General features: G+C 53.2%; 4 protein-coding genes across 5 annotated transcripts; 2 read left to right on the forward strand and 2 right to left on the reverse strand.

Annotated features, from left to right (window-relative positions):
- Positions 1-7,972: 7,972 nt before the first annotated feature.
- IUM83_09200 (putative HSF-type DNA-binding protein) lies at positions 7,973-8,611 on the forward strand (the record flags this gene model as incomplete). Its single annotated transcript, XM_067933624.1, has 1 exon — positions 7,973-8,611. One exon carries the CDS (start codon positions 7,973-7,975, stop codon positions 8,609-8,611), a length of 639 nt encoding a protein of 212 aa, XP_067799848.1.
- A 1,275-nt stretch (positions 8,612-9,886) lies between these two features.
- IUM83_09201 (HSF-type DNA-binding protein) lies at positions 9,887-10,528 on the reverse strand (the record flags this gene model as incomplete). The annotated part of the gene is made up of 1 exon (XM_067933625.1): positions 9,887-10,528. One exon carries the CDS (start codon positions 10,526-10,528, stop codon positions 9,887-9,889), a length of 642 nt encoding a protein of 213 aa, XP_067799847.1.
- Positions 10,529-13,778: 3,250 nt separating this feature from the next.
- Positions 13,779-14,515, forward strand: IUM83_09202 (uncharacterized protein; the record flags this gene model as incomplete). The annotated part of the gene is made up of 3 exons (XM_067933626.1): positions 13,779-14,168; positions 14,248-14,364; positions 14,435-14,515. The coding sequence occupies 3 exons, from the start codon at positions 13,779-13,781 to the stop codon at positions 14,513-14,515; spliced, it is 588 nt and encodes a 195-aa protein (XP_067799846.1).
- An 876-nt stretch (positions 14,516-15,391) lies between these two features.
- Positions 15,392-21,984, reverse strand: IUM83_09203 (c transferase; the record flags this gene model as incomplete). Of its 2 annotated transcripts, XM_067933628.1 has the most annotated exons (4): positions 15,392-15,946; positions 16,010-16,093; positions 16,158-16,296; positions 21,257-21,984. In XM_067933628.1, the coding sequence occupies 4 exons, from the start codon at positions 21,982-21,984 to the stop codon at positions 15,392-15,394; spliced, it is 1,506 nt and encodes a 501-aa protein (XP_067799844.1). The 2 variants fall into 2 exon arrangements, with proteins under 2 accessions (XP_067799844.1, XP_067799845.1); XM_067933627.1 differs by lacking the exons at positions 16,158-16,296; positions 21,257-21,984 and having other exon boundaries at positions 16,010-16,156.
- Positions 21,985-23,370: the final 1,386 nt, after the last annotated feature.

Consider the following 23,370-nt stretch of genomic DNA (forward strand, 5'->3'; position numbering starts at 1 on the left):
TACAGACGCCTTAAGTTTGAGCAGCGACGAAGTTCTTCAGGGAGAACGAGCAAATAACGATTCGTCAACTGAATTGTTTGCAGCTCTCCCATAGTAGCCAACTGAGCCACTTTATCGGTCACCTTGGTTGAATTCACCCATTCAGCCTACGTCTTCGGGGCAATATCACGATCAATCACCATCAGACATGGGCATTGTCAACGAATTGCTTGAAGTCGTTGTCCATCGACGCGCATGCACGACACACTCAGGGTGGTGGTTGCACACGATTGAAGACGTCCGCACGCTCTCTTCAACAAACGCCACGAGAAGTACGGCAAACACGATCACAAGAGCCATCATCGGGTAGTTTCGATTTGGATAAATGCTGGTTTGGTTTTTTGTCGGGTGTTGAATCAAGTTGACGACGTGCCGAAGCCGAAAGCAGACCATGGTGTTGATGCCTATCCGTACGAAGAAGTCCTGCACAGACATGATTCGCAGTGACTTGAGACTTTTGTAGATAACTGCAGTTTGGACCGGGTCAGCAATAACACTTGCGCTTTGTTCAAACCAGCCTGTCGGATACACCGCTAGGTTAATTGCAAATTTGGCTCGGTTGAAGGTAAAGGCAGACAAGCAGTAAAACACCACGAGCATTGGGCACCCAACGATAATGAGAAAGTCAAACCTGGAAAAACAAAAATAAAAATTTAACACGCGCTTTGACTCCTTCATGATACAGCAAAGCTCAGCTTATATGGAATCGATGAGGATCTCGGCAAGGGGTGCACGTTCGTATGGAACAAACATCGTTGCAGCACAAGATGTTACAACGACGGTGAAGATCCCGATCAAAACCGTAGGTGATCCAGACTCAAGCATCTGATAGACAAGAATGGTTTCCACCGCAAGATCACCGAACTTCATCGCGAGTTTCTAAAGACAGCCAAAGAAACATAGCTAGATTATAGGGGTATTATGCTAGTATCATTGGAGGGTGCTGCAAAACGCACAATGAATTTTCGCACTGAGCTGCCGCTGCGGGTAAGTGAAGTCGCTGCTTTCATGACCGCAGCATGGCTGTTTGTTCGATTATTCGCGCCCGTGTCCAAAGTCTTCTCGATTTTCTTCATTAGCACCTCTGCGCTTGTATTTTTGAACGTTTGCTTTCCTTCACGGCGACACACGACAATCTTGATAATAACGGCGAGATAACCGGCAGCGACAACTGCAAGCCCAATCGTAGTGAGACTACCAAGCGGCTCAGGCGGATCGATTATTAGCCAAAACGAGCCATAGTCGAAAGACTCAGTGTTCATGACGCGGTTCACCGTGTCGTTAGGAGCGTTATTGAGGAGAATGAGCCAGAGGGTCCAACCGAGACAAACCGTTGCTACCGTCGCGATCAGGCCTTGTAGCAGCATCGCTTTGCAAACTTTGTTTTAACGTAGAAGTTGGAGTCGCTTGATATTTCACCCCATTGCTCAGCTCCTCGCTGCTGCTAGCTTCATCAACAGGATGAACCTTTTTCGGAGATGCAGAAGATAATGCAAGCATAGATTTTGGGCTCAAAGGCTCTTCCTCAAAGACTTTGCACTCTTCATAGTCTCCCTGCGTTGGCTGTAACTTCACCGCCGCGTAGTGCATTGGTGCCCACAACAACGAAGCTGCTCAGTCTGAGAAAAAGAACTGAGGGTCGTCCTCGGGGTTAACCGAAGGCCGGAGGGGGTTTCCCATCACAGCCACGAACACAGGGGGACGCGAGCGAAACTCCTGGTTAATGCCTTTGTGCTTGAGTCAACTATGACAATAATCCCCGGCGGTGACTAATCTCCATCCACTATTTGCATCCCAACCACGCTTCATTTTCCGGTTCGCACGCGTTATAGCACATCGACTCCGCATTGTTGGATCGTGTACACTGTCGGTACAATGTCTCGTTGCACGGAGCCATGATCTCCTCCGTCGGAGGGCCCTCTAAGTCGCCAGCTTCGAGCACCGGACCGTAAATTGTCGACACAAACCTCTTGACCAATTCGAGCATTGTCGCTGTGGCCACTTTCTCCGTGCGGTTCGAGGCCGAGCAAGTCGCGGCGGGGGTCCCCCAGGCAAGGTGACCGATGCTACATTTGCAATCTTCTAGGTCGCACTCGCCTATGAATCCATTGCAGCACCACGCACCTCGGTCCGCTACAGCGCATGACTTGAGGATCGGCGACTGGGGAGAGATCGGGCAGACTGTCCGTGGCTGGCATCGACGACAGCACTAGTCGCTCGAGGTTTCGTAGGTTGTTGAATGGAGGGAGCTCTTCCAACGAGAGCAGGCAGGCCAACGTGATTGACTTGAGATTCGTCAGACCGTCGAACGACGGCAAATTGGTCATCGATGTGAAGGCAGAGAAATGTATAAACGTGAGTGAGGGCATGTCGTCGAGAATATCATCGGGTAAGTGGACATCGGGCTCGTGAATTTGCTTTCCAAGTGCCTGAATCATAACCACCGCATCACTCAGTATAAAAACGATGGAATATGTGCACTGTAGCTATGAGCGAACAATAAAAACAACTTCAGTAGTTCTAAACGCGAAAGGTCTTGATTCAAAACGGCAGTGCTCGTGTGTGTACTCAGGTGATCCAGGAAAAACATCAAACATACATCAGTTCTGTAAGTAATACTGAAGATTCAAGCATTGCGAGTTAATCGTACAAATGCCTCAAATTTGTGCATCCTCGAAGCTCGCCAGGAAGTTCCGGCAGATAGTGATTTGTCAGCTTCAGCGTTTGTAAATCCCCCGTTGCAGCGAGTTGAACTTGTTCGTCACATCGGCTGGGGTTTTCCACTCAGCATCGGTCTTTGGAGCGATATCGCGGTCGATCATCGCCATGCATGGGCATTGCGTCAGCGATCGACTCTGCAAATTAATCCACCTCCGCGCATGTAATTACATTGAAGATGTGGCTGGCATGCTAATGTTCATGTTCGTACACTCTCCTCCACATAGACACACAAAAGAAGTGCATGCAAGAGAAGCAAGGCAGCGCCAATAGGATGGCGCTTCGGATACACGCTACTCTTCTGCTCAGCTGGATATTGAATGAGGACAACGACATGACGCAGTCAATAACAGAGCGTGATATTGACACCCATGCGCGAAAAGAAGTCGAGCGCAGACATGATACACAACGAATTCAGATTCTTGTGAATCACAACGATCTCAACAGGATCAGCGATAGCACTCGCACTCCGCTCAAACCAACCAGGAGGAAACACCGTTATAGTGATTGCAGATTTGGCGTAGTCAAAAGTGAAGATGAAGAAGCAGTAGGCATGGGGCAAGCGACGATAATTATGAAGTCGAATCTGTGCAGACAAAGGTCACGGGTTTAAGCTGTTCGAGCGACAAAATATAGTGAAACGTACATAATAATTCGATGAAAGTGTCGGCTAGTGGCGCGCGTTCGTGTTGGATAAACATCATCACCACGCAAAACACAGCATTGCATGAGGCGATCACAGTGCATACAACGATCACTGCCGTGGGTGAGCCTGCCTCGAGCATTTGGTGAAGGAGGACGATTCAAAACCAAGTCGCCAAATTTTACGAGTAATTTCTGCGACGAGAAACGAACAGTCCTATAAGTTGTCATAGTTTATCGCAAAGGGGAAACACGTTCGTTGCTGTCCTCGTTGGCAAGAGAAGCAGCAAATTCGACGCCTACGGAGATTGTTTTGTTCTTCGCCACCGTAGCACTCCACATTTATCGAATATTTTGCGCAGATTTCATTGCTGCAAAGGAAGCTTACCCGGTGTACTAAATACTCGCTTTGTCGACCCGCCACCAATTTGACAAGAACTCCGAGGTAGCAGACAGCGACGTCAATAAACCAAAACTAATTGCTATCACCAACTCGTCGCAAGTCTCAATCATCCGCCAGAACGAGACATCATCGAACGTCTCCGCGCTCACGACGAGATTCACCGTGTAGTTCGGCGCAATGTTCAACATAATGGGCCAAACTGTCCAGCCCAAGGAGATGCACACGGCCGACGCAACCAGCACTCAGAGGGCACCGAGTTTCACGATCTGGCCCGTTCTCGGGGCCACGTTGACAGTGATTTTTTCATTGCCACTGGGGGGCTCGTGGGTCGCGTTGATCTTCGCAGACACCTTAACTTTGATGGCATTCAGGGGTTTCCCGTGAAGATTGACGCTCGCGCTCTTCTTCTTTGGCTGAAACTTGAGCACCGACATTTTCATCGCCTTGCCGACTTGCTACCACGCTCGTAAATTCTCTCGTTTACAAGGTGTTACTGCCTTGGTATTTGAAAAATGAGTCAAGAGAGTCCACGCTCACGTTTACTCAGCCAAGCGACTGACATATCACGCCAAACTTAGGCTCCGTCTTCAGTCTATTCATAACTTTGCTGTAGCCTTTGCAGCCCTTGAGGTCTGGGCGGACCCTAGTGTGAAGTTGTGGACGTATTTTAGTACTAGCTGAAAGTAGTGGGACAGCAGACCCAGATGGAGGTTGCAGGCTATAAATGTTGTAAATAGGATGCTGCGATAGGTACAGACGCGTCTCCATGCGGCACTGTCAGTGTCACTTCAACACAGACTGGCAGACGCACTCAACATCGCTTGATTGACGTCGGTCGGAGAGATGGGGCGTCACGCGGCTCGATCTAGTCGCCACTAGCAGCATCGGAGCCCATGGAGCGGCAGAATGACAGAAGGCTGCAATGTTGCGGCTTGCCGGCGGATGGAGACGGGTTTAATCTCGGCTGAAGATGCGACGTTCGTCTGCAGTTTTGCGGTTTCCTGTTGCCTTTTTTGGGCAGTTTTGCGGGCTTTGCCCATCCTGTTGCCTTTTCTGGGCTTGTAGAGACTTTGGAGACGTTGCAGTTGCCGGTTGAGGGGTGGCGTGATTTATGAAGTGGCGTTGGTGGTCAGAGAGTGGGATCGTGACGCGCTGCGCGTCAGGCCAATCACACGGTAGCATATTTATTATATCGCTTCGTTTCAGAAAGACTGCTCTAGCCAATCCAAAGCATATCCCAAAATACACTGTTTTGGGCTATGAAGCCATCTCGTTGTTTTGGGCGATCAGCTTCAAGGTGTGTCTGGTGGCGTACTTGGACCGTGTTACAGCACATGTACAGGTATTATGTATTATGGCAAGCCAACCGCACCCTTGCGGTCGTCATCGGCACGATGCGTCAAACGACGTTGGTGCACCAGCCTGTACGACCCCAGGCGGAATTGTTTTTCTTCCCGTTTTGTTTGGCATCCTTTCGGGAAAGCCATTGCTTGCTTGCCTGCTTGAATGGATTGTCATATCTCACGCTCCAAATGCTCGGGGCTCCACGGATGGTTCGGCGGCAAAGCGTGACGTGAAGCATATCTAGAGGAAGACATTGTGTAAGCAAGGCTTGGGGTGTAGCTATGATTGTTAGGCTTCAGGCATGACCTTCTTATCGTCATATTTCGGACTCGTACAGTAGGCAGGAAAGCCATCACCGAGAATGCATGCACTCTACTACTAATTGGATCGACACTAAATATCGCCCAGCACAACCAAACAGCGCTCCTTCCCGCTGGCGATCCACTTACAATCACATTGATTGATCCCTCTCAGGCTCGGTCGACCGAAATTTTTTTTCGCGGAAGCACAGATTGCTTGTTCCAGCAGTAAGTGCGAACCATCGTCCTCCAGCAAGCAATGCCCAACTGCTTCAGCGTTTTAGGAGTCAAAGCATCCTTGTGGCAGCTGATAAACTCTTGCGCATTGCGTTACGGGTTGTGAGCTAGGAACAACTCCACATCTGAGTTCGTTTCTGCACGACTCAATCCACGCGAAAAAAATAGCCCCTTGCGCGTTCTTTCCGGTCATCTTCATGACAGTAGGGGCTGAAAGCTTCATGCCTGTCAATTTGTGCACCCGTGCTCATGTTGCTCCAGAATTTTGTATATTTGCGGTATATTAGTGTTGCGACTAGTGGCACTAGCAACACTTAGCAGCAGTCGCCACAAACCCTCTGTTTGCAATCAGTGTAAAGCTCTAGAGGGCTGTACTCAACTTCACTACCAGGTACATCAATGCACGATATTGATTTGTCTCGCCGCGAACCAAGCTGTTTAATGGAAAGCCATAGTGTTTGCTGACTATCCATCCACTTGACTTGAAGAACTGCCTCAGCGCGTTTGTTTGGCTTTGCTATCAACCCTAAGTTTGCTACTCTTCACCTCCATCGCTTCCCGAAAGGATACTGTATCTACCTGCTGCTGCATGCACACATGTCGTCGCTGTGGATTACTGCAGGCTCCATTTTGCTTTCGTTGCAACGAGCCTTGCACTATCCAATCGTTGGAGGCGTTGATTAGGTACGAAGACTTCCAAGAAGGTTGACTGAGAGCGAGTCACCGAAAGACTGCGGCGTCAAGCCCGTTCCTACAGCGTGTCGGAGACTGGCGATTTTTGGTGGGGCCGTTGGTAGCTTCGCACGCCTATGCTGGGAAACCACGCCATTCCGGCATACTGCCGACTCCTGGACGCTTCAGAGAGAGCAAGAGGATCAAACGGACAGTCGGAGCCTGTCCACGTGAGAGCATCGAGCCTCACTCCACATGTTCACAATTGTAGTGTCTCCATCATATGGCGACATCTCGCTGCAAGTGACGGACTTGCCCTTGTTCACGCTGCACCGACATGGCCATAAGTGATCGTCCCCCATCTGTATGCACGCCGCATTACACATCATCCGTTTTTGTACTCCAGGACGGATTTGCTTCCCAGTTCCCAGCGCGCAGTGGCTCCCAAGTCAAGGGCTGCGATGAGCTCAGTCATTCCTGCCTGCCTGTTGTTGTTGCCAACATGGCTTGCTGGCTCCGCTGCGCGTGTGCATGGATGTACGTACAGCACCATCGTGTTTACGGGTGTCGCCGTGCTTTGCGCTGCCCTGGACCTGTCCAGCGTAGCGTGCATCACCTGCCGGACCTTTGACCTCTAGGGTCCCCGATATCCTTCTCCAGCGGAGGCTCCATAGCATGGCGCCACTTGAGTCGCCCGAATCACCAGCAGAAGTTAGTGGTCGTGAGAGCCTCACCGAGAAGGGATCAATCCGACGTCGCAGTCTCTGCGCTGCTTGTCGTTAGCTTCGTGCCACGCTGGCGCACGCGCGTCCTGGCCCAGGGTCTCTTGGCTGGTCAGAGATCGAGCAAGCGAGCGGTGCTTGGGTCCCAAGCTAGACGAGGCCCGGCCGACGACGACGCCACCTTGGGAAAGACAAGCCGAGCGCGCCGCAACCGCGGTCGCGAGTCGCCACAAGGGACCCGAGAAGCAGACACCGGGGTCGCAAGAGCGCTCCGCGCTGGCTCAGATTCTGAGCAAGGCAGGCGGTCAGACCTCCGCCGATTACGGGTATCGCTCAAGTATTCTTCTCGTCTGCTACAATGTACATGCAAAAGCACACGTGCGCTGCCATGCTAGTAGACTCGAGTGACTACGTGTCAATCACGCAGAGAGCTTGATCTCGCTGCGAGCTGAATGCAATACAGGCGTCCGACCTCGAGACATGTCCTGTGACGCGGGGTGCTCGGGGCATTGCGGCGCACTATGGAGCTGCCAGTCAACATCCCTGACTACCCCTCGCAGGATACATGTATTATAGCGTGCCGCGCTATCAAGGCGCTTGGCACCTGGACCGATCTCTTTTAACCACCACGCCTGCGAGAGACCGGCGGCCGCTCCGGACCTGCACTGCTTTCCAGATGCTGCGGGGTGCAGCCGTAATCGGTCATGCGGCGATGCGCGCGTCGGTCCATGTCTCTTGGCGGCCAGAGCACTCTCGGGGATGCCAAGGCGCTAGCGGTTCCTCTTCACTTTTACTTTTGCCTCGCAGCCCGCATTGGCTCTCGCTCCATTGCGGACGGGTGACTCAGGACTTGACCTGGCCTGCGGATACTTTCGTCCCACCCCGTACATCGGACCATGTCACGCGCAGCAGCACCCAAGCAGCCGGATCCCCGCGCGCAGGACCCCGCGGACGGCACCCCCGTGAAGGAGGTGGCGCCGTTCCTGCGCAGCCTGCGCCTCATGCTCGACACCGAGAGCCCGCGCATCCTGCGCTGGACGCCCGACGGCCAGGCCTTCGAGATCCACGACATGGCCGCCATGACGAGCTACGTGCTGCCCAAGTACTTCAAGCACCGCAAGTACGCCAGCTTCCAGCGACAGCTCAACTACTTCCACTTCCGCAAGTGGACCAAGTCGCGCGCCGTCGTGTGCACGTTCTCCAACCAGTTCTTCCAGCGAGACCAGCCGGCCTTGACGTGGCGCATCACGCGTAAGCGCGCGCTGTCGCCGGCCAAGCACTCGTCGCCTCGCAGCAGCACAAGCACCACTCCTGTGGCCAATGAGCCGCTGGTGGTGCCGACGCAGATCTCCAAACAACTTGACCCCGTGGTGACCGTGCAAACGACGGTCTTCAAGACGGAGCCAAAGGTGCTCGACGAAGACGCGTCGCTCGCGTGGATCGACGTGCTGTACCCGGAGCTAGACCTGGACCTGCTCGAGAACGACTCGAGCATGGCCGACTGCTTCATGCCGTCGAAGCTGCTCTCGCTGTAGGCGGCTGTAATTTTCCTATTTAACGGCGGCAGTGAGCGAGCGAGCGACATCGCCCCCAATCGTTTTACACTACAGACTCCACCGACGCGGCAAGGCTGCCGCGCTGGTACAGTACCCCGGCGTCTTCTAGCTAATAGCAAGGAGAGAGGAGCGTCTTACTACATCCGTAAAGGTACATGTAAAATATACTACTACACGTACGCACAACAGACAGTGATGTCCTACGAATCGGCCCTGAGCTTTTTGTTGAGTCCCCCCAGCGGCCGGCGGTACTAACGCCATCAGGCGGGGCGCCACCGCTGAGGTGGCGGTCTCCATGCTCCATCCTGTCTGTCTGACCCCGCGCGACAGATCGCGGTCTTGGTCCTGGAATCCAGCCAGCGCCGGCATGGATAGGCTCGGGATCCTCAGATGCGGCGAGGCGCGCAATGCATGCACGCTGGGCAACGGGCGAGCACTGGAGCGTGTTGTCTTCAGCTCGATTTGCCTCGAGCCTCGTCTACGCTGTTTGACACGAGGTGACGGCTAATACACGTGTATCGTCCGCCACCGTGGGACGACCGCCACATACACAGGCCGAGTTAACTCGTGCCACGAGGGGCGGGCACATACTGTACTGTACATACAAGCCACTGCAGCTGCTGGCCTTCAACGCCCCCGAAGTTGCGCACGCGTGCGAGGCTTGCCTGCGGCTGCCCACTCGGGTTGCTGATTATGATCAAGGGGCAGTGAGGCTGAAGCAAGTCACGCAGCAGAGACGCGGCGGGCTGAGACCGTCACTATATCCCCCCGTGTGAGTGTCATATATCGCCACGTCTGAGTCATCCCTGAGTCGCGCGGTGCAACACTTCAACACTTGACGGGGTCACGGCGCCGCCGATGGCGAGCTGATGCTTTTCGGCGGACGATAGAGGCTCCGACCCATCGTGGAGCGGGCTTGGCTCGCGCTGCAAAGCCTCAAGCATTCGCATGCGCTGAGAGGCGCCCGGCCCATGCTGGATTGTCGCCAGGGTGCGTCAAGGTCAAATGTACATGCAGGTACCTCCCCGAACTTTTTGCCATTCACCGCGGCTGCATAGGACAGCTACGGTAGCTGTCCTATGCTTCAAGAACCCGTAGCGTATCGGTGAGACTCTCCAGCACGCAGAGGGAGGCAAGCAAGCAAGCAATCAAGCAATCTAGGATACAAAAAGGTTGCTGTATTTAAAACCCCGAATAAAATAGTCTCACTTGACGCTCCACATGGACTCAAAACTGGGCTGCGTGTAGCGCGCGTCAGAGCTGCGCGTAGTCGAACGCGTGGTCGTGGAAGGATGGGTACGCCGCGTTGTCCAGCAGCGGCTCCAGCGACGAGTACAGCGCATCCACCCAGTCCAGCGATGCGTCGTCCGCGCTGGCCGAGGGCTCGTGGAAGCGGATCTCCGCCACCTCGCCGTACACGCTGCTCAGGTCCAGCGACAGCGCGTCCGTGGGGGACGGGAAGGACGCGGGGCTGCTGGCCTCGCCCGCCGGCAGCTTGATGACGATGGGCTTGGGCTTGGGCGCCGCCTTCTGCCTCGTGGCCTTCTCCTTCTCGGGCTTCTCGGTGCCGGCCGAGTGCAGCGCCTTCTTGCGCGTGATGCGCCAGGCCAGCGCGGGCTCGTCGCGCTGGAAGAACTGGTTGGAGAAGGTGCACACGACGGCCTTGGACTTGGTCCACTTGCGGAAGTTGAAGTAGTTGAGTTGCCGCTGGAAGCTCGTGTACTTGCGGTGCTTGAAGTACTTGGGCAGCACGAGCTGCATCATGGCGGCCATATCGTGGATCTCGAAGGCCTTGCCGTCGGGCGTCCAGCGCAGGATGCGCGGGTCCTCCGTGTCCAGGATCTGGCGCAGGCTCTTGAGGAACGGGGCCACGTCCTTGGGCTTGGCGGCGGCCATGACAACAGGAGCTGAGACTTCAGTACTGTAGTGTAGTAGTGTAGTGTTGGCGGCCTGGAGGCTGCTTTTCTGAGGCACGCGCGGCCGCGATTTGCTTTACGTTTGCGCGGGGCGGATCGGCTTCGGCGTGATCGAAGGACCGGCCGACAGATCGATAGAGGTGCGGCGCTCCGAGCAGATTCGAGAGTGAGGTGACGGCCTGGTTGAAGCGAGCGTGGGGCCCAAAGCGACAGGGCCCGGAGCGCTGCGTTTCTGCCCCGCGCAAGGACGCGGCGCCGAGGAGGTCAAGTTGAAGCGGACGGCGCCCCGAAATCAGCCGCGCGCGGGCTCCAGGCCGGAGACGGCGGCGGCCACTTCTCCTCCATCTCCCTCGGCGCCCATGGACCTCGCAGCCGCTGCTTGAAGCGCTCAGCGTGATAGCTGGCGTCAGGATGGCGGCCTCGGCTTGAGCTCGAGGAGAGGGAGGGAGGGAGGCCAGTCAGCCCCCCCAGGCCAGCGAGCATGCGTAAACCGCGCCGGATTACCTGGCTGCGACTGGCGCCAGGCTGGGAGGCATGCACTCGCAGCAAGTCGAGGGCCGTGCTGCTCTGGCCTGCTGCTGAGAGCTCGGCAGTGGATGGCGTGAAGGTGGTGCCACGCTGGCGCCACTGCTGGCCGGGAGCGTATTCAACCGAGCAAACATGGCTGCGGCCCGCCCGTCATCGCCCTGCTCGGTGGCAAAGGCGGCTGTGACCAGCGAGCGCTGGCGTACGGCGCTCCATGGCCGCAGCGGGGCCTATCCACCGTCGGCCGCCCGGCAGACTGCTCCGCTCGGCGGCGGCTGCTATCGCGTGAAACCTTAGCGTGGCATCAGGCATGCCGCCCCGCGTGCAACGGGCTTGCTCCACTCTTGTTGTCCCGAGCAGCACAGGCAACGGCAACGGCAACTGATCCTGCGGCTCGAGAGCCGAGAGTCGAGTCGCGTCGCGCGGCGCAAGAGCCTCCCACTGTCTGGCGATTAGCGCGGCCCGTTTCAGGTGGACATCAACACGCTGCCGTCGCAAACCAAGCAAAGATCGCTGCTACATGTACGCAGTAGACACGGCGCCGAGTTGCATCGCCACGCATGCGTGGCTCGGTCTCAGCCCAGAGAGGTCGTCGCTGGCCTGGTCAATTGCTGGCCGCAGGCTACTGCTTGCGGGTCGATAATGCTGGCGCTAGGGGTCCGCATTCCCCGGATGAGTGAGACCGCGCGCTCTCCATCAGGAGAGGCAGGAATCTTGCGGAGGTGGCTGCACTCCGCTCACTACGCCCGGTCATCAGCGAGAAGGCTGCACGAGCCGACGCGCTGCCGCCTGGGGCACTCGCAGCTTCCAGGCCTTTGACTCACGCCGAGCGTAACTTACTGCAAATCCGCGGCAACGGCATCCGCGCGAGTTGGACGCTGGATACGCCGACTAAAACCGAGCCATGCATGCACGACGCTGCGTCCGACGAACCGTGGGCCACGGCTGCGCCCGACTTCCCGCCAAACGATACACGTACGTACGTACAGGTCATGTGGCTTTCGTTGATCGTAATGATCGGACCGCCGCCGCAGCGACTTTGCGCTGACCACCAAGGCCGGGCCTCACGCACCGCCGACGCGCAGCAGACTGGGAGGCTGGCGACGGTGATCTTGGGATTGGAGCGTTGCCGCCGCCTCGCCATGGAGACGATTGCTGCGGGGGAATCGATGGTCAGCGCGGCGCCTTCAGTCGGTCGTCACGCGGCCTGGATACTGATTTCGCCGCGTCCACTTTCGTCGCCGCTGGCCCAGGAGTTCTGGACAGAGCCTGCTGATCCCCGCTGGTTGAAGCGCACGTTGAAGTGCAGCCGCTCGTCGCTCGCTGCTCGTCAGTCCGCGGCCGGCGTGCTTGCGCCAATATCATAGCGCCCGGCAGTAGGATATGACAACAAGCTACAGCCTGCAAGCTTCAACGCCCCGCGACTGCCGCGTGTTGAAGGCCCAGTTGAGGTTTGGACACGCCACGCCGGGCCACACCTTTTGGTGAAGGCCACGGGAATGGCACAACACGGCGTTCTCGACTCGAGACCCAATTCACTCGAGAACCTCGACTGTGTTGGTCTCGCTTGACCTAAGAAATACCCACTGACTTACTGTTTAGGAATGAATGACTTTGCTCGCTCTAGGTGAACTCGTATTAAAAAAATGTTGCGTTAACTACACCCAATACTGTGCACTGCTGCAGGTGAACTGGTAGTGATCGCAGCTCCCTACATGCGCAGCAGTTGCGTGGTGGAAAGTCATTTGGTCACAATTAATGGTAGTTTTGGACATCTATTCTGCTCAGTGATGGCCAAAAATACATTGCTGGGCATTGTAAAAAAGTAAAAAGCACGCAATATCTACTGCAACTACTCTCCGGTCCTGCAGTAAGTACTGCAATACCTGGTTTGTTTGCAATACTATTGCAATACTACCCCTCAACACTAGCGTCGCTGCTGCCGTTGCCCCCCCCTTCATCGCCTGGGATACCATGTCGGCTAACGAGTTCGCGCCCAAATTTGGAGGCCGAGCTCTCGTGACCACACGCCTCGCAGTTCGCGCCAAAAGCGCTCGATGCGTAAATCAGCTGGACCTTTGGATATCACCTTGAAAAGGGATTCCGGAATCGTTTGAAAATAAGTACTGCAATATCCGGCGGCGCTGCAATACGTATTGCAATACCCCAGAGCGCTTGCAATAAAGTATTTCTACTGGTATTGCAAAATGCCAATACCCGCAATACATTTTTGGCCATCACTGATTCTGCTAGTGCGCAATTTTTCAACTGATAGTTATGAATGAAAACTCGATCGACGATGCTGGAAGTACACAGCACTAGAATGTTTTATTATATTGCGCGTGATTTCATCGCGAACCTGACTATACTTCAGTGTACTGTAAGTAGATACGCGTACCGAATTGGCAACTAACTACGACAACATTCTCTTCACATCTTAGTGCTTGATTTTGCATTTGTTTTTACAGAAAATTGATTGAACAAGAAGACAAAGCTCGTCGCATCTTGATACCATAGAACAGAGCATGCCTGGTGCGCAAATAAGATCAGCTACATGTATCCGATACCTCGCACCGAGCTCTCGTCAGGCCAATGCTGCTTCATCTTGCTCCTCGTCGTCACTTTTCTGGAAGAATGACGTGCTCTTTGTAACCGAATTTTTGCACCCTCCCTAATAACAATCATCCGTGCTAAAAGCCCCAAGCATGGCGGGCGTGGCGACGACGGCGCTACTGACGGGCGACCCCGTCAAGGCCGCGGAGGAGGAGGACGCCGAGTACGAAGAGCTCATCCCGCCCGAGAACTTCGCCATGATCGAGAAGGGCCTGTACCGCAGCGGCTTCCCCAAGAAGAAAAACTTCGCGTTCCTGAAAAAATCCCTGCGGCTAAAATCCATCCTCACGCTGGTGCTGGAGGATTATCCGCTGGCCAACTCGGAGTTCAACAAGATGCACGGCATCAAGCTGCTGCAGTTCGGCGTCCCGGGCAACAAGGAGCCCTTCGTGGACATCCCCGAGGACGGCATCGTGGCCGCGCTCAAGGCCGTGCTGGACAAGCGCAACCACCCGATGCTCATCCACTGCAACAAGGGCAAGGTACGACGGGGATGAAAAATCTATTGGACAACCACATATTTTATCCGGATATTTACTGGATTATTTTTTTTGCTGCTAGCATCGCACCGGGTGTCTTGTGGGGTCGCTGCGCAAGGTGCAGCGGTGGGCCTTCAGCTCCATCTTCGACGAGTACATCCGCTTCTCGGCGCCCAAGCCTCGCATGATGGACCAGCAGGTGCATATTTTTATTGGTTACTATTTTATTAGATCGTGACAAACTTGACGCTGTTGTTTGCTGTGGCTAGTTCATTGAATTATTTAAGACCGAGCGTGTCACGGAAGAGGAGAGCCTGGCGGAGCATTTGCCCAACTGGCCCGGCTTGTAATTGCGGGGTTCGAACTGAAAACTACACCTTTTACCTGCTATGGAGCAGTGCGGTACTGAGGGCCTCAGACTGAGGCCCAAGATGCGGTGAAATGGTTCAGGGCGGTTGACATCTGCAATACGAGAGTGTACTTCTAGGCTCAGGTCCCTTTGACATATGCCGGTTCGAGTCCTTGTTGACGCTGCTTCAACTTTCCCGTTGATAGCCTTGTCCTTCACATCAACCAGAGGTCCGCAATATAGTACGCTTTACACCAGCTGGGCGAGGAATCGGTGACGTCCCGAAAGTACCGACTAGTATTCGTTGCCTCCTGCGTGATGAACAGCAACAAGAGGAGCGCTGCAAATGGTGCGCGAGGTGACAGGGGGTGCTACCTCTGAGGTCCACACCGGATGTGCGTGCAGTCGCGAACTAGACGGTGTGAACGGGAAGCGGACGTGGAGAAGATCCACACAACGCGGCCGCGCTAGCACAAGGTACCTCCGGGCGTTGGTTCTATTGGGAGCTGGAGCCTTCCAGACGAGTCGTGTGCACATTTTTCGCCTCCACATTTTAGCACTTCGGATGTGTTTTCTGCTTTTTTGGTGTCATTTTTGTTCAACTCTTGCTAAATGCGTCATGCGTTGCGGTTATTTTAGAGCCTGAGCCCTAACCTAGCGGATACGTCGTCAATATGGGCTTTGCTCATGAACACTTTTCGAGCTCACTGATCAAGAAGCAGTCCCATCCGGGACGGAAACGCATGTGACTTTCGATCTGTAGATAATACTCTTCATCCTGACAGTTGCTGTGCCTGCGCACGGGCCACACACGAACCAGCAGCTTCACGATAATTTACGATGCACCCGGACCTGAGACGCTGCATATTTTTTTTCTCTAGATACGTTCGTCGTCGTCCACCTGCAGGCAAATGCCAACGGAAGGAAAACTCGCTTGTGCTAGCAAGTTGTCGACGGTGTGTCTGCATTCCGAGTCTCGATAACTGGGAATTGCAACGAAAATTGAAGCTTGCTTTGCATGAACGGCCTGTTCTCCTGTGATCGAGAGTAGTGCGCGCGGGACAGCTATACCCGCGCTTCTTGCGGACACTTTCGTCGCCTTACCGTAGTACCAAATCGTCACAGCCTTGCGTTCACGATACGTCTGCAGCACTTCATGCTCGACGTCAAGACTTCGAAATACCATCAACGTATCAAGCTTGGGAGGGAACTCCCAGTGGCTTGCTGGCAAGTGTTTCGAATTCTCCAAATGAACGCGAAGCTCTCCACCGTGGTCAGGTTCCCGCTCGTCGTGCAGGTAATACACACGTGTGACGAGGCGGACCAACCCATCCTTGGACATCGCGCCTCGTTCATCTCGCTGTGCGTTCGAGTACGTCTCCAAATGCTTGACAAACCTAGCACCATCCCCTGGCGTAAAGGACACGACAACCTAAGTCAGCAAAAGAAAAAAAACAAATAAACCAGCTAGTCCAAATTTTGCAGTGCTACGTACGAAGATAGCGAACTGTGTCGGCACCACATTGCGCAAATCCAGCTCCGGCGACACCTTCTTGAGTCCGTGCACCAGTGCCTCCACCTGTTGTCTGCGAAGACGCAGAACTGCAGGACTCGCGCCCTTTTCCCCGTCCGCCGGCGACAACCTTTGCCTCGTGGAACGCCTCGCTCTGCGCCAGCTCCGTCAGGGCGTCTCTCACCGACAGCGCGCTCTGCCGGCCGAGGAACCCTTCCTTCAGCACGAAACCAGTGCGGGGTCCGTCCGGGTCGGTAACGCTCTGGGTGCTAATGACCCGGCACGCGCCTGGCACACAGCGAAGCTTGCGTTGGGTTTAAGCTCGGTGTGCGCTCTCGTTGCCTCAGTTGTCATGCTGCTATTGCACGGCGTACTCCCCTTCGCCTTCACAAGCGACGAGCGGGTGGTTTCAATTACGCCGAAGCTGCTGCTGCTGGTGACTAGCCCACTGCAAGTCTTCGCTGCGATCTCGAGCCAAGCAATTTCCAGAGGGGATATTTTTCAGTATTGCTCACCTGAGCTAATTTTAGCAAGTGAGCAATTCTTGCTAACTTCGACTGTTCGATCACGTTCGCCGCCGGAACGTGATCGAGCCCGACCCACGAGCGCACCGCTGGGAATTGCCTTAATTTGACAAAATAGTTTTGTTCAAGACAATTTCCATTATTCGCTAAATAGTGATTCAATAATTTTAATTGATAATATAAACGTATAATTGAAATTATAACTGAACAAAAAAGTTTGCGGTAAACTATTGTATAATTGAAATTATAACTGGACAAAACGTTCGCGGTGAATCTGACTCAACCTTAGTTTTATCCAGAGCAAAAGCCACATTCAAAGCACCACCTCAACGACAAGCGCAACGCGCAGTTTAGGTCGCGGCAGTCACTGCCTACTTGCGATATGGAAAGACCATCTTAAAGATTTGTGAAATAGAACCGCTGCTGCCGTGGCTGGGTTGATGAAGTGCGTCAAGTACCCGGCCGGTTGCTTCCTACTGGTTATCCTAGCGAGGCTGTGAGCGGTGTCACTGCAATGGCAATGTCTAGATGCATGTCAAGGCGGAGGCAGTGGCTTCGCTAACCGGAATGCGCTCGAAGCCTGGTAGATCACATCAAGCAGCCTCCACGCCAAGTTGGGTGAGCAGTCGCCCGTTTGTTGCGGATCGGCTAGTTCGTGGAGACCAATGCGGGGCCAGTCTAGACGCGGAGCGGTACTGGATTACCCGGTAGCACCTGCGGACGACTCCAAAGCATCCAGAGCTCTGCAACCGACGTGCCGCGACGACTGCAGCGACGAAGCAGAGCCCAACGCGACTTCGGCTCCTCGAAGGGGTGCCATGCCTGTATCGGACAATGAGGCAAAAGACGGTGTCACCGCACCACCCAGCCACCGCGCAGTGGATGCACTGCGTCAGTCACCACTGGTGGAGATGCACCACAGCTCAAGCGGACGGAATCTACGGCTCTGAGATCGCAATTTTCGAGAGAGAAGGCTCAATCTTTTGGAACTGCCGATTTGTTGGCGCATACTGGAGTGATTCCGACGGCGTGATAGCTGTCTAGCAATTACCGTCCACGTATATTTCCCAGCATCTATATTCTCCGTCTGCGTGTGTAGTATTGAACGACCCTGGCCTCACACTGGAACCGGTATTTGCCAGTGGGGGGCGGGTCAACACTTTATTGCAAATAATTGGGTTAATTTTGTATTGTATTGAGATGAGCTCAGTCCAATAATAAAAAATCTATTGAAAAACTGACTATTTATTGTATTGCACAATTTTTTTTTGCCTCGGACATCAATACTAGCTGAACTGCTGCTATTCATCAGCATCGTCAGTTGCCCAGGGACAACATGAGCGCGTAAACTGAATGCCTGCTGCCAAATCGGACCTTTTGTTTGGTACATTACATGTACAACGTGCTTGATGCTTTTACTGAGGTAGTAAGTAAACTATTTGCATCCAAGCCAGGCCTCGACAACCGGATCGCATGCGTCTCCCACACCCTGAGCGATTTGCTTGCGTCGCATCATGATGGGAAACGGCGATGCCGTGCACGCGATCCCCATGGAACGGGTATTAAAGCACATGGCTTCCTTGCCACCAGGCCCTTCGCACTGCTTGTACATGGTTCCGTCGCAAACGCCCATGGCGTCTGGGGTGGGTGGAGTCTCCAGCATACCAGGCCGAAGCACGTCTCCACACACAAACGCCGAAAACTTTTTTACCACTGCAAGTGTAGCTGCAGTTGCGATATTTTCCTTGCCATTCGTGGCCAAGCACGTTGCTGCTGGGGTCTGCCAAAGCGGATGAACACCACACTTGGGGTCCTTCAGGTTGCACGTGCCGAGAAACCCGTTGCAGCACCAAGCACCTCGGTCGGCCACGGCAAAAGACACGAGTCTCTCCAGAGGCGCAAAGTCCGGCAGGGAGTCAATTGATGGTAAAATGGACAGAACGAGACGCTCGAGGTTGCGCAGGTTGTCGAATGTTGGGATCTCTTCCAGTAAAAGAAAAGCAGCCAACGTTAGCGACTTCAGGTGAACCAGGCCATGAAAAGAAGGAAGACGCTTCGTGGTGATGAACCCCGCGAGATGCATAAAGGCGAGTGACCCCATGTCGTCAAACATGCTATCGGGCATGAATACGACTGGGCTGTTGTCTTTGCTCTCGATGTTCCTGTGTTGTTGTTGATATAACGGTAAGGAGAAGCAAGATTTCATATATCAAAGTGCGGATAACGTACAAGAATTCCAGCTCAGTGAGCTCACCGATCCAAGACGGCATCACTTGGGTGTTTGTATATCCTAGAGACCTGTTCAAACAAAGATCAGGATCGTGTCACTATACCGTAAGATGAAACCTAGTAGTTTTGGAAAATACCGTACAAGCGCTTTAGTTTGGTGCAGCGTCGGAGCTCCTCGGGGAACATCGGAAGGTAGCGATTAAGCAGCTCAAGTCCCTCGAGGTCTCCCGTAGCGGCCAACTGGGCAACTTTATCGGTCACGTTGTGCGGGATGTTCCACTCAGCGTAGGTTTTCGGAGCGACTTCGCGATCGATGAGGATCAAACACGGACACTGTACCAATGAACCTTTCTTGATAATCACCCATCGGTGGACGTTGACAGCACATTCCGGATGCGGCTGGCACGCAATGGCGGCTGTCCGCACACTCTCCTCGACAAAAGCTACCAGTAACGCAACGAAAATACCCAATAAAGCGGGACCTCGATACTGCCGCTTTGGGTAGCCGCTACCACGTTGTTTCAACGGGTTCTTGGCAATACCCACAGTGCGATGGAACTGGAAGCAAAGCATTATGTGCACACCGACGTGGGTGAAGAATTCCCATACGGACGTAATGCGCAGCGATTTGAGAACTTTGTAGATGATAGCCGTCTGCACGGGATTTGCTATCATACTTGCACTTTGCTCTAGCCAGCCAGGTGGGAAAGTGTCCAAATTAATGGCATACTTTGCATGATCGAAAGTGAAGGAGAGGACACAGTACAGGAGTGAAATTATAGGAAGCCCGATAGCAATGTGCAAACTGAATCTGAAACAAGACATAAAGGAGATTAATACGAAGCTAATATTGCTCGAAGGTAGGGAAACGTACAGTGTATCACATAGAGCCTCGATTAGTCGAGTGTTCTCGAAGGAAGTCAGCATAACCACCGCACAGAACATCGTATTGCAGATAATTACTGCAGTGAATACAATAACGAGCACTACAGGGGTACCAGACTCGAGCATTTGGTACAGCAAAAATGCTTGAAGAATCAACTCCGTGAACTTCATGCCAAGATTCTGCATTAATTAAACAGCATAAAATGTTAGTCAGGATTGTAAAAACGTATGTAGGCATGCTACGTACGAAGTTTCTTCGGATGTGATCAGCAAGTAAAGATGTCAGTTTATCACTAACACTATTCTGTGCTGATTTAACTTTCATGATGGCTTCCTTTACTGAACCCTTTTGAAGCAACGATGTTAAGCCTGGGTGCACAGGAGTCCTCGTAAACACTATTCTAACCAGTATCGTCAGATAACCGAGCACGACAACCGAGAAACCAGACATGGCGAGACCAAGCATCGTGGATGACGGGTCTACTACCATCCAGAACACGCCATTGTCAAAGTTTTCAGTATTCATCAGCTTGTTCACGGTGGCATTGGGTTTGACATTTAGAGCCATAAGCCAGAGAGTCCACGACAGGCACACACAGACTGCCGAGGCAAGAAGTAACTGTATCAGAACTGATTCAACATTGAGCTTCTTCGAGGCTCCAGGTAATTCCTGTCCAGGGATGGGAGAGTTCTTCTTCGGCTTGACTAAGGACGGGTGCAGGGATGGCATCGAGTTCTTCAAGGATGGACGTGTAGCCACAGCTCCAAACTGAATGAGATGACAAATGTCGAGCAGTAGAAAAGATGGCAAGTATTTATACGTTCGTTGCGATGAGATTACTATATTCGAGCGGAGATGTTGAATAAAATAAACACTCCAGAAGGAAGTTACGTTTAAAGCGAGAATGTACCTGGAGACATCAGAGCCACTAAATTGAGCGAAGGCACCAAAAAATCCCATGAACAAGGACAACTGGTTTGCTTCATATTTTTCTGTATTGCATTGGGTTCCGCTGCACATGGTGCAACGCTGGATCGAAGGAGAGAGGTTACCCAAAACATTTCACACCACAGAGAAAAGCAGTAAGCTCTACATCGCATCATTGCCGTTCTGTACGAGTTCGATGTCCCTGATGAAACACACAGCCACACCTTTTCTGAATATGCGGTCAAAGTTGTGTTCCGGTTTATCATTTTATTCATTCACTCTTCATATTATACATGTTGCAATATTCAGAGTATTATGCTGTTGAGCCATTTCTCTATGAGTACTTCATTGAGCATTTTCCTGCATAACTCCATTATTACATCGTGTGCGCTTATCACAAAGTTGGTGAACTCCCTGGCCTGTTGCTCTCCGCCGCCAGTAACATCCTTCAGGTCTAGCGTCATTTTACAGTATGACTGCAGCGACGTCGATACCAATGACAACGACGTATCCGTCTGCTGGTCCTTAGACGCAAGGTTAATATCACGGAGGACTATCCATCCTATCTGAGTGCACTGCAATCCGCTCAGCTTTGTTATGTTAATTTCTACGGGCTCCGTGTGCGACTTCCACATGATAACGACGCAGTCGTCGGCCACGTACTTCCGATAAGTCTGTTTACCCAGCACGTTCATTCGGAATGAGCCCGCGTCATACTTGATACCATACGAGCGAGCCACCAGATCCTCTGTCACAGTCCGTTCATCAATGAAGTAGCTCATTTTCTTAGGACCCTCCTCGGCAAAAGCGCACCAGACTGCCTTCTCCGTCAATTGAACGTCAAAAGGAAGCAACGAGCTCGTTTTGGACACGAATGTGACCCCAGCGTCTGACTTTGAGTCCTCCATCAAATGCAAATTGCAGAATGAAGCGGCTCGATCCGTGAAGTCCGGTACGGCAAATACTTCGTCCACATCAAGATGGGCTCGTTCTAAGTGAGCCAACTGGTCTGCGAAGATTTCGTCATCGGTCAGTCTCACCACCGTGTCAGGTATAGTATTGTTGCGCTCTGCCGTCAGCGCCTCCTCTTTTTGCCTCAACTGTTCCATCTCGGTGATCAGTTGATTCTGCTTCTCCAGCGACGCCCGCAGCCCCCGGTTCTCCTCCTCCGCCCGAGTTCTCTCCAGCTTTTGGTACTCAGCGACCCCCTTCCAGAACGACAAACCTTCAGTTTTGCCAGTCGGTTGTTTGGCTTGGAGTTGTGTGATCTGTTCCTCCAAATCTTTCACCACTAGGCGCAGATACTCCAGCTCCTGTTTCTGCCGGCGTCTCTTCTGGGGTTTGGCAGGTTGTGTTGTCTCTCGGCTTACCATTGACAGGGGCACCGACATTTTGCCCGTACTCAAGTTGGAGATTACTGGAGACCCTCGCGCAACGCAGTGGTCAGTAAGTCTTCGTGCTGTTTTTAGTGGTTTTGCCGACTGTTTTTACAGGCTAGTTCATTTTGGTGTACCAAAATACAGTTGCAGCACTGGAGCTGCTATCGAGAGTACAAAACTAGATAGTGCCATTGCGCAATGAAACCAATGCCACCAACACCACAGAGGAAATGCGAGCACGTGGATGAACACAATACACTTTTGGTACTTAGCTTTTCAAGGGTTGTGTCACCCGCTGCGCCTAAGCTTGTTGTTGCGGGAAAACAGGCGCCGGCGACGCATTTCGGCGTGGACAGCCTAACACCAGCACGACTTAATGATTGAGTCCGCGAGTCACGCTTGGAACGAAGAGCACGCACAGGATCTTGGAGGACGGCAAGCTTTACTTCTGCGGGGTCATGCGGTCATTGTGGCCGCGGTTTCCAACCCTGGCGTCAACGACCTGAGTCATTCCCATCACGACGACGACGGCGGCGACGATGAGAGCCTTGAAGAACTGCATGCTTTACTTGGGGTAGTCGGCTTGATAAGGCGAATTGAAGAATGAAACCTCCTGGGAGGTACCACCGCACAGTGCAGCAAAGCTCACGTGTCTACTAGCACTCTACGCGTGGGGCACCACCAATTGAATGGTATCGGCGCTCAACACCAGTGGTGCTCACAAAGCGCCTGTACAACATAGCGACGGGGACCAAAAACGTGTCTCCATGTGTGATCTCTGCATGTTACGTACAGACAATCCTCGCGCAATAAGAGTTTTGTGTGGAGGGGGGATGTTCTTCAGAGCCCCGTTGTCGGTGGACTCTACTGTAAAGGGGAAATGCAGTCAGTACGTGCGCGAATAGAACTGAGTTTTGTTAGCAACATCCGACAGCGTACTACTTTAACTACTCGAATACAACATAGAGCACGCGCGACTACACAGGAGAACCAAGATACAGATAATTTCCTATCCAACTGCGGTTGCTATATCAGCCGTGCCGAGTCGGCACTGCCGACGTCATTTCTTGCCGCGACTACTGCAGCCTATCCACGAATCCTCGAGAGTCTAAACGTCTGCCATTCTACGTCGATGAGCTAATGGTTATTGTGCCTTGCGTCGTGGCGCGATATAGTGTTTGCGGAAGCAGGCCACAATCACTTCCAGTTGGCGAATCCATTGCTGCAACCTGAAGCACTGTAGGGAAACGCATACCAACGAGTGTTCAAGAACCTGTATACACGGGTCAATGTTGGATTGCAATAACAATTCGTTTTTAAGCGTAACAGATTCATTCCCGATTAACTGGACGGCTGGGTTGTAAACTTGCAGTCGCCTACTTGATGAAGACCGCGGTG

This window comes from Phytophthora cinnamomi (genome assembly GCF_018691715.1).
Source record: "Phytophthora cinnamomi strain GKB4 chromosome Unknown Contig3, whole genome shotgun sequence".
Lineage (NCBI taxonomy): Eukaryota > Oomycota > Peronosporomycetes > Peronosporales > Peronosporaceae > Phytophthora > Phytophthora cinnamomi.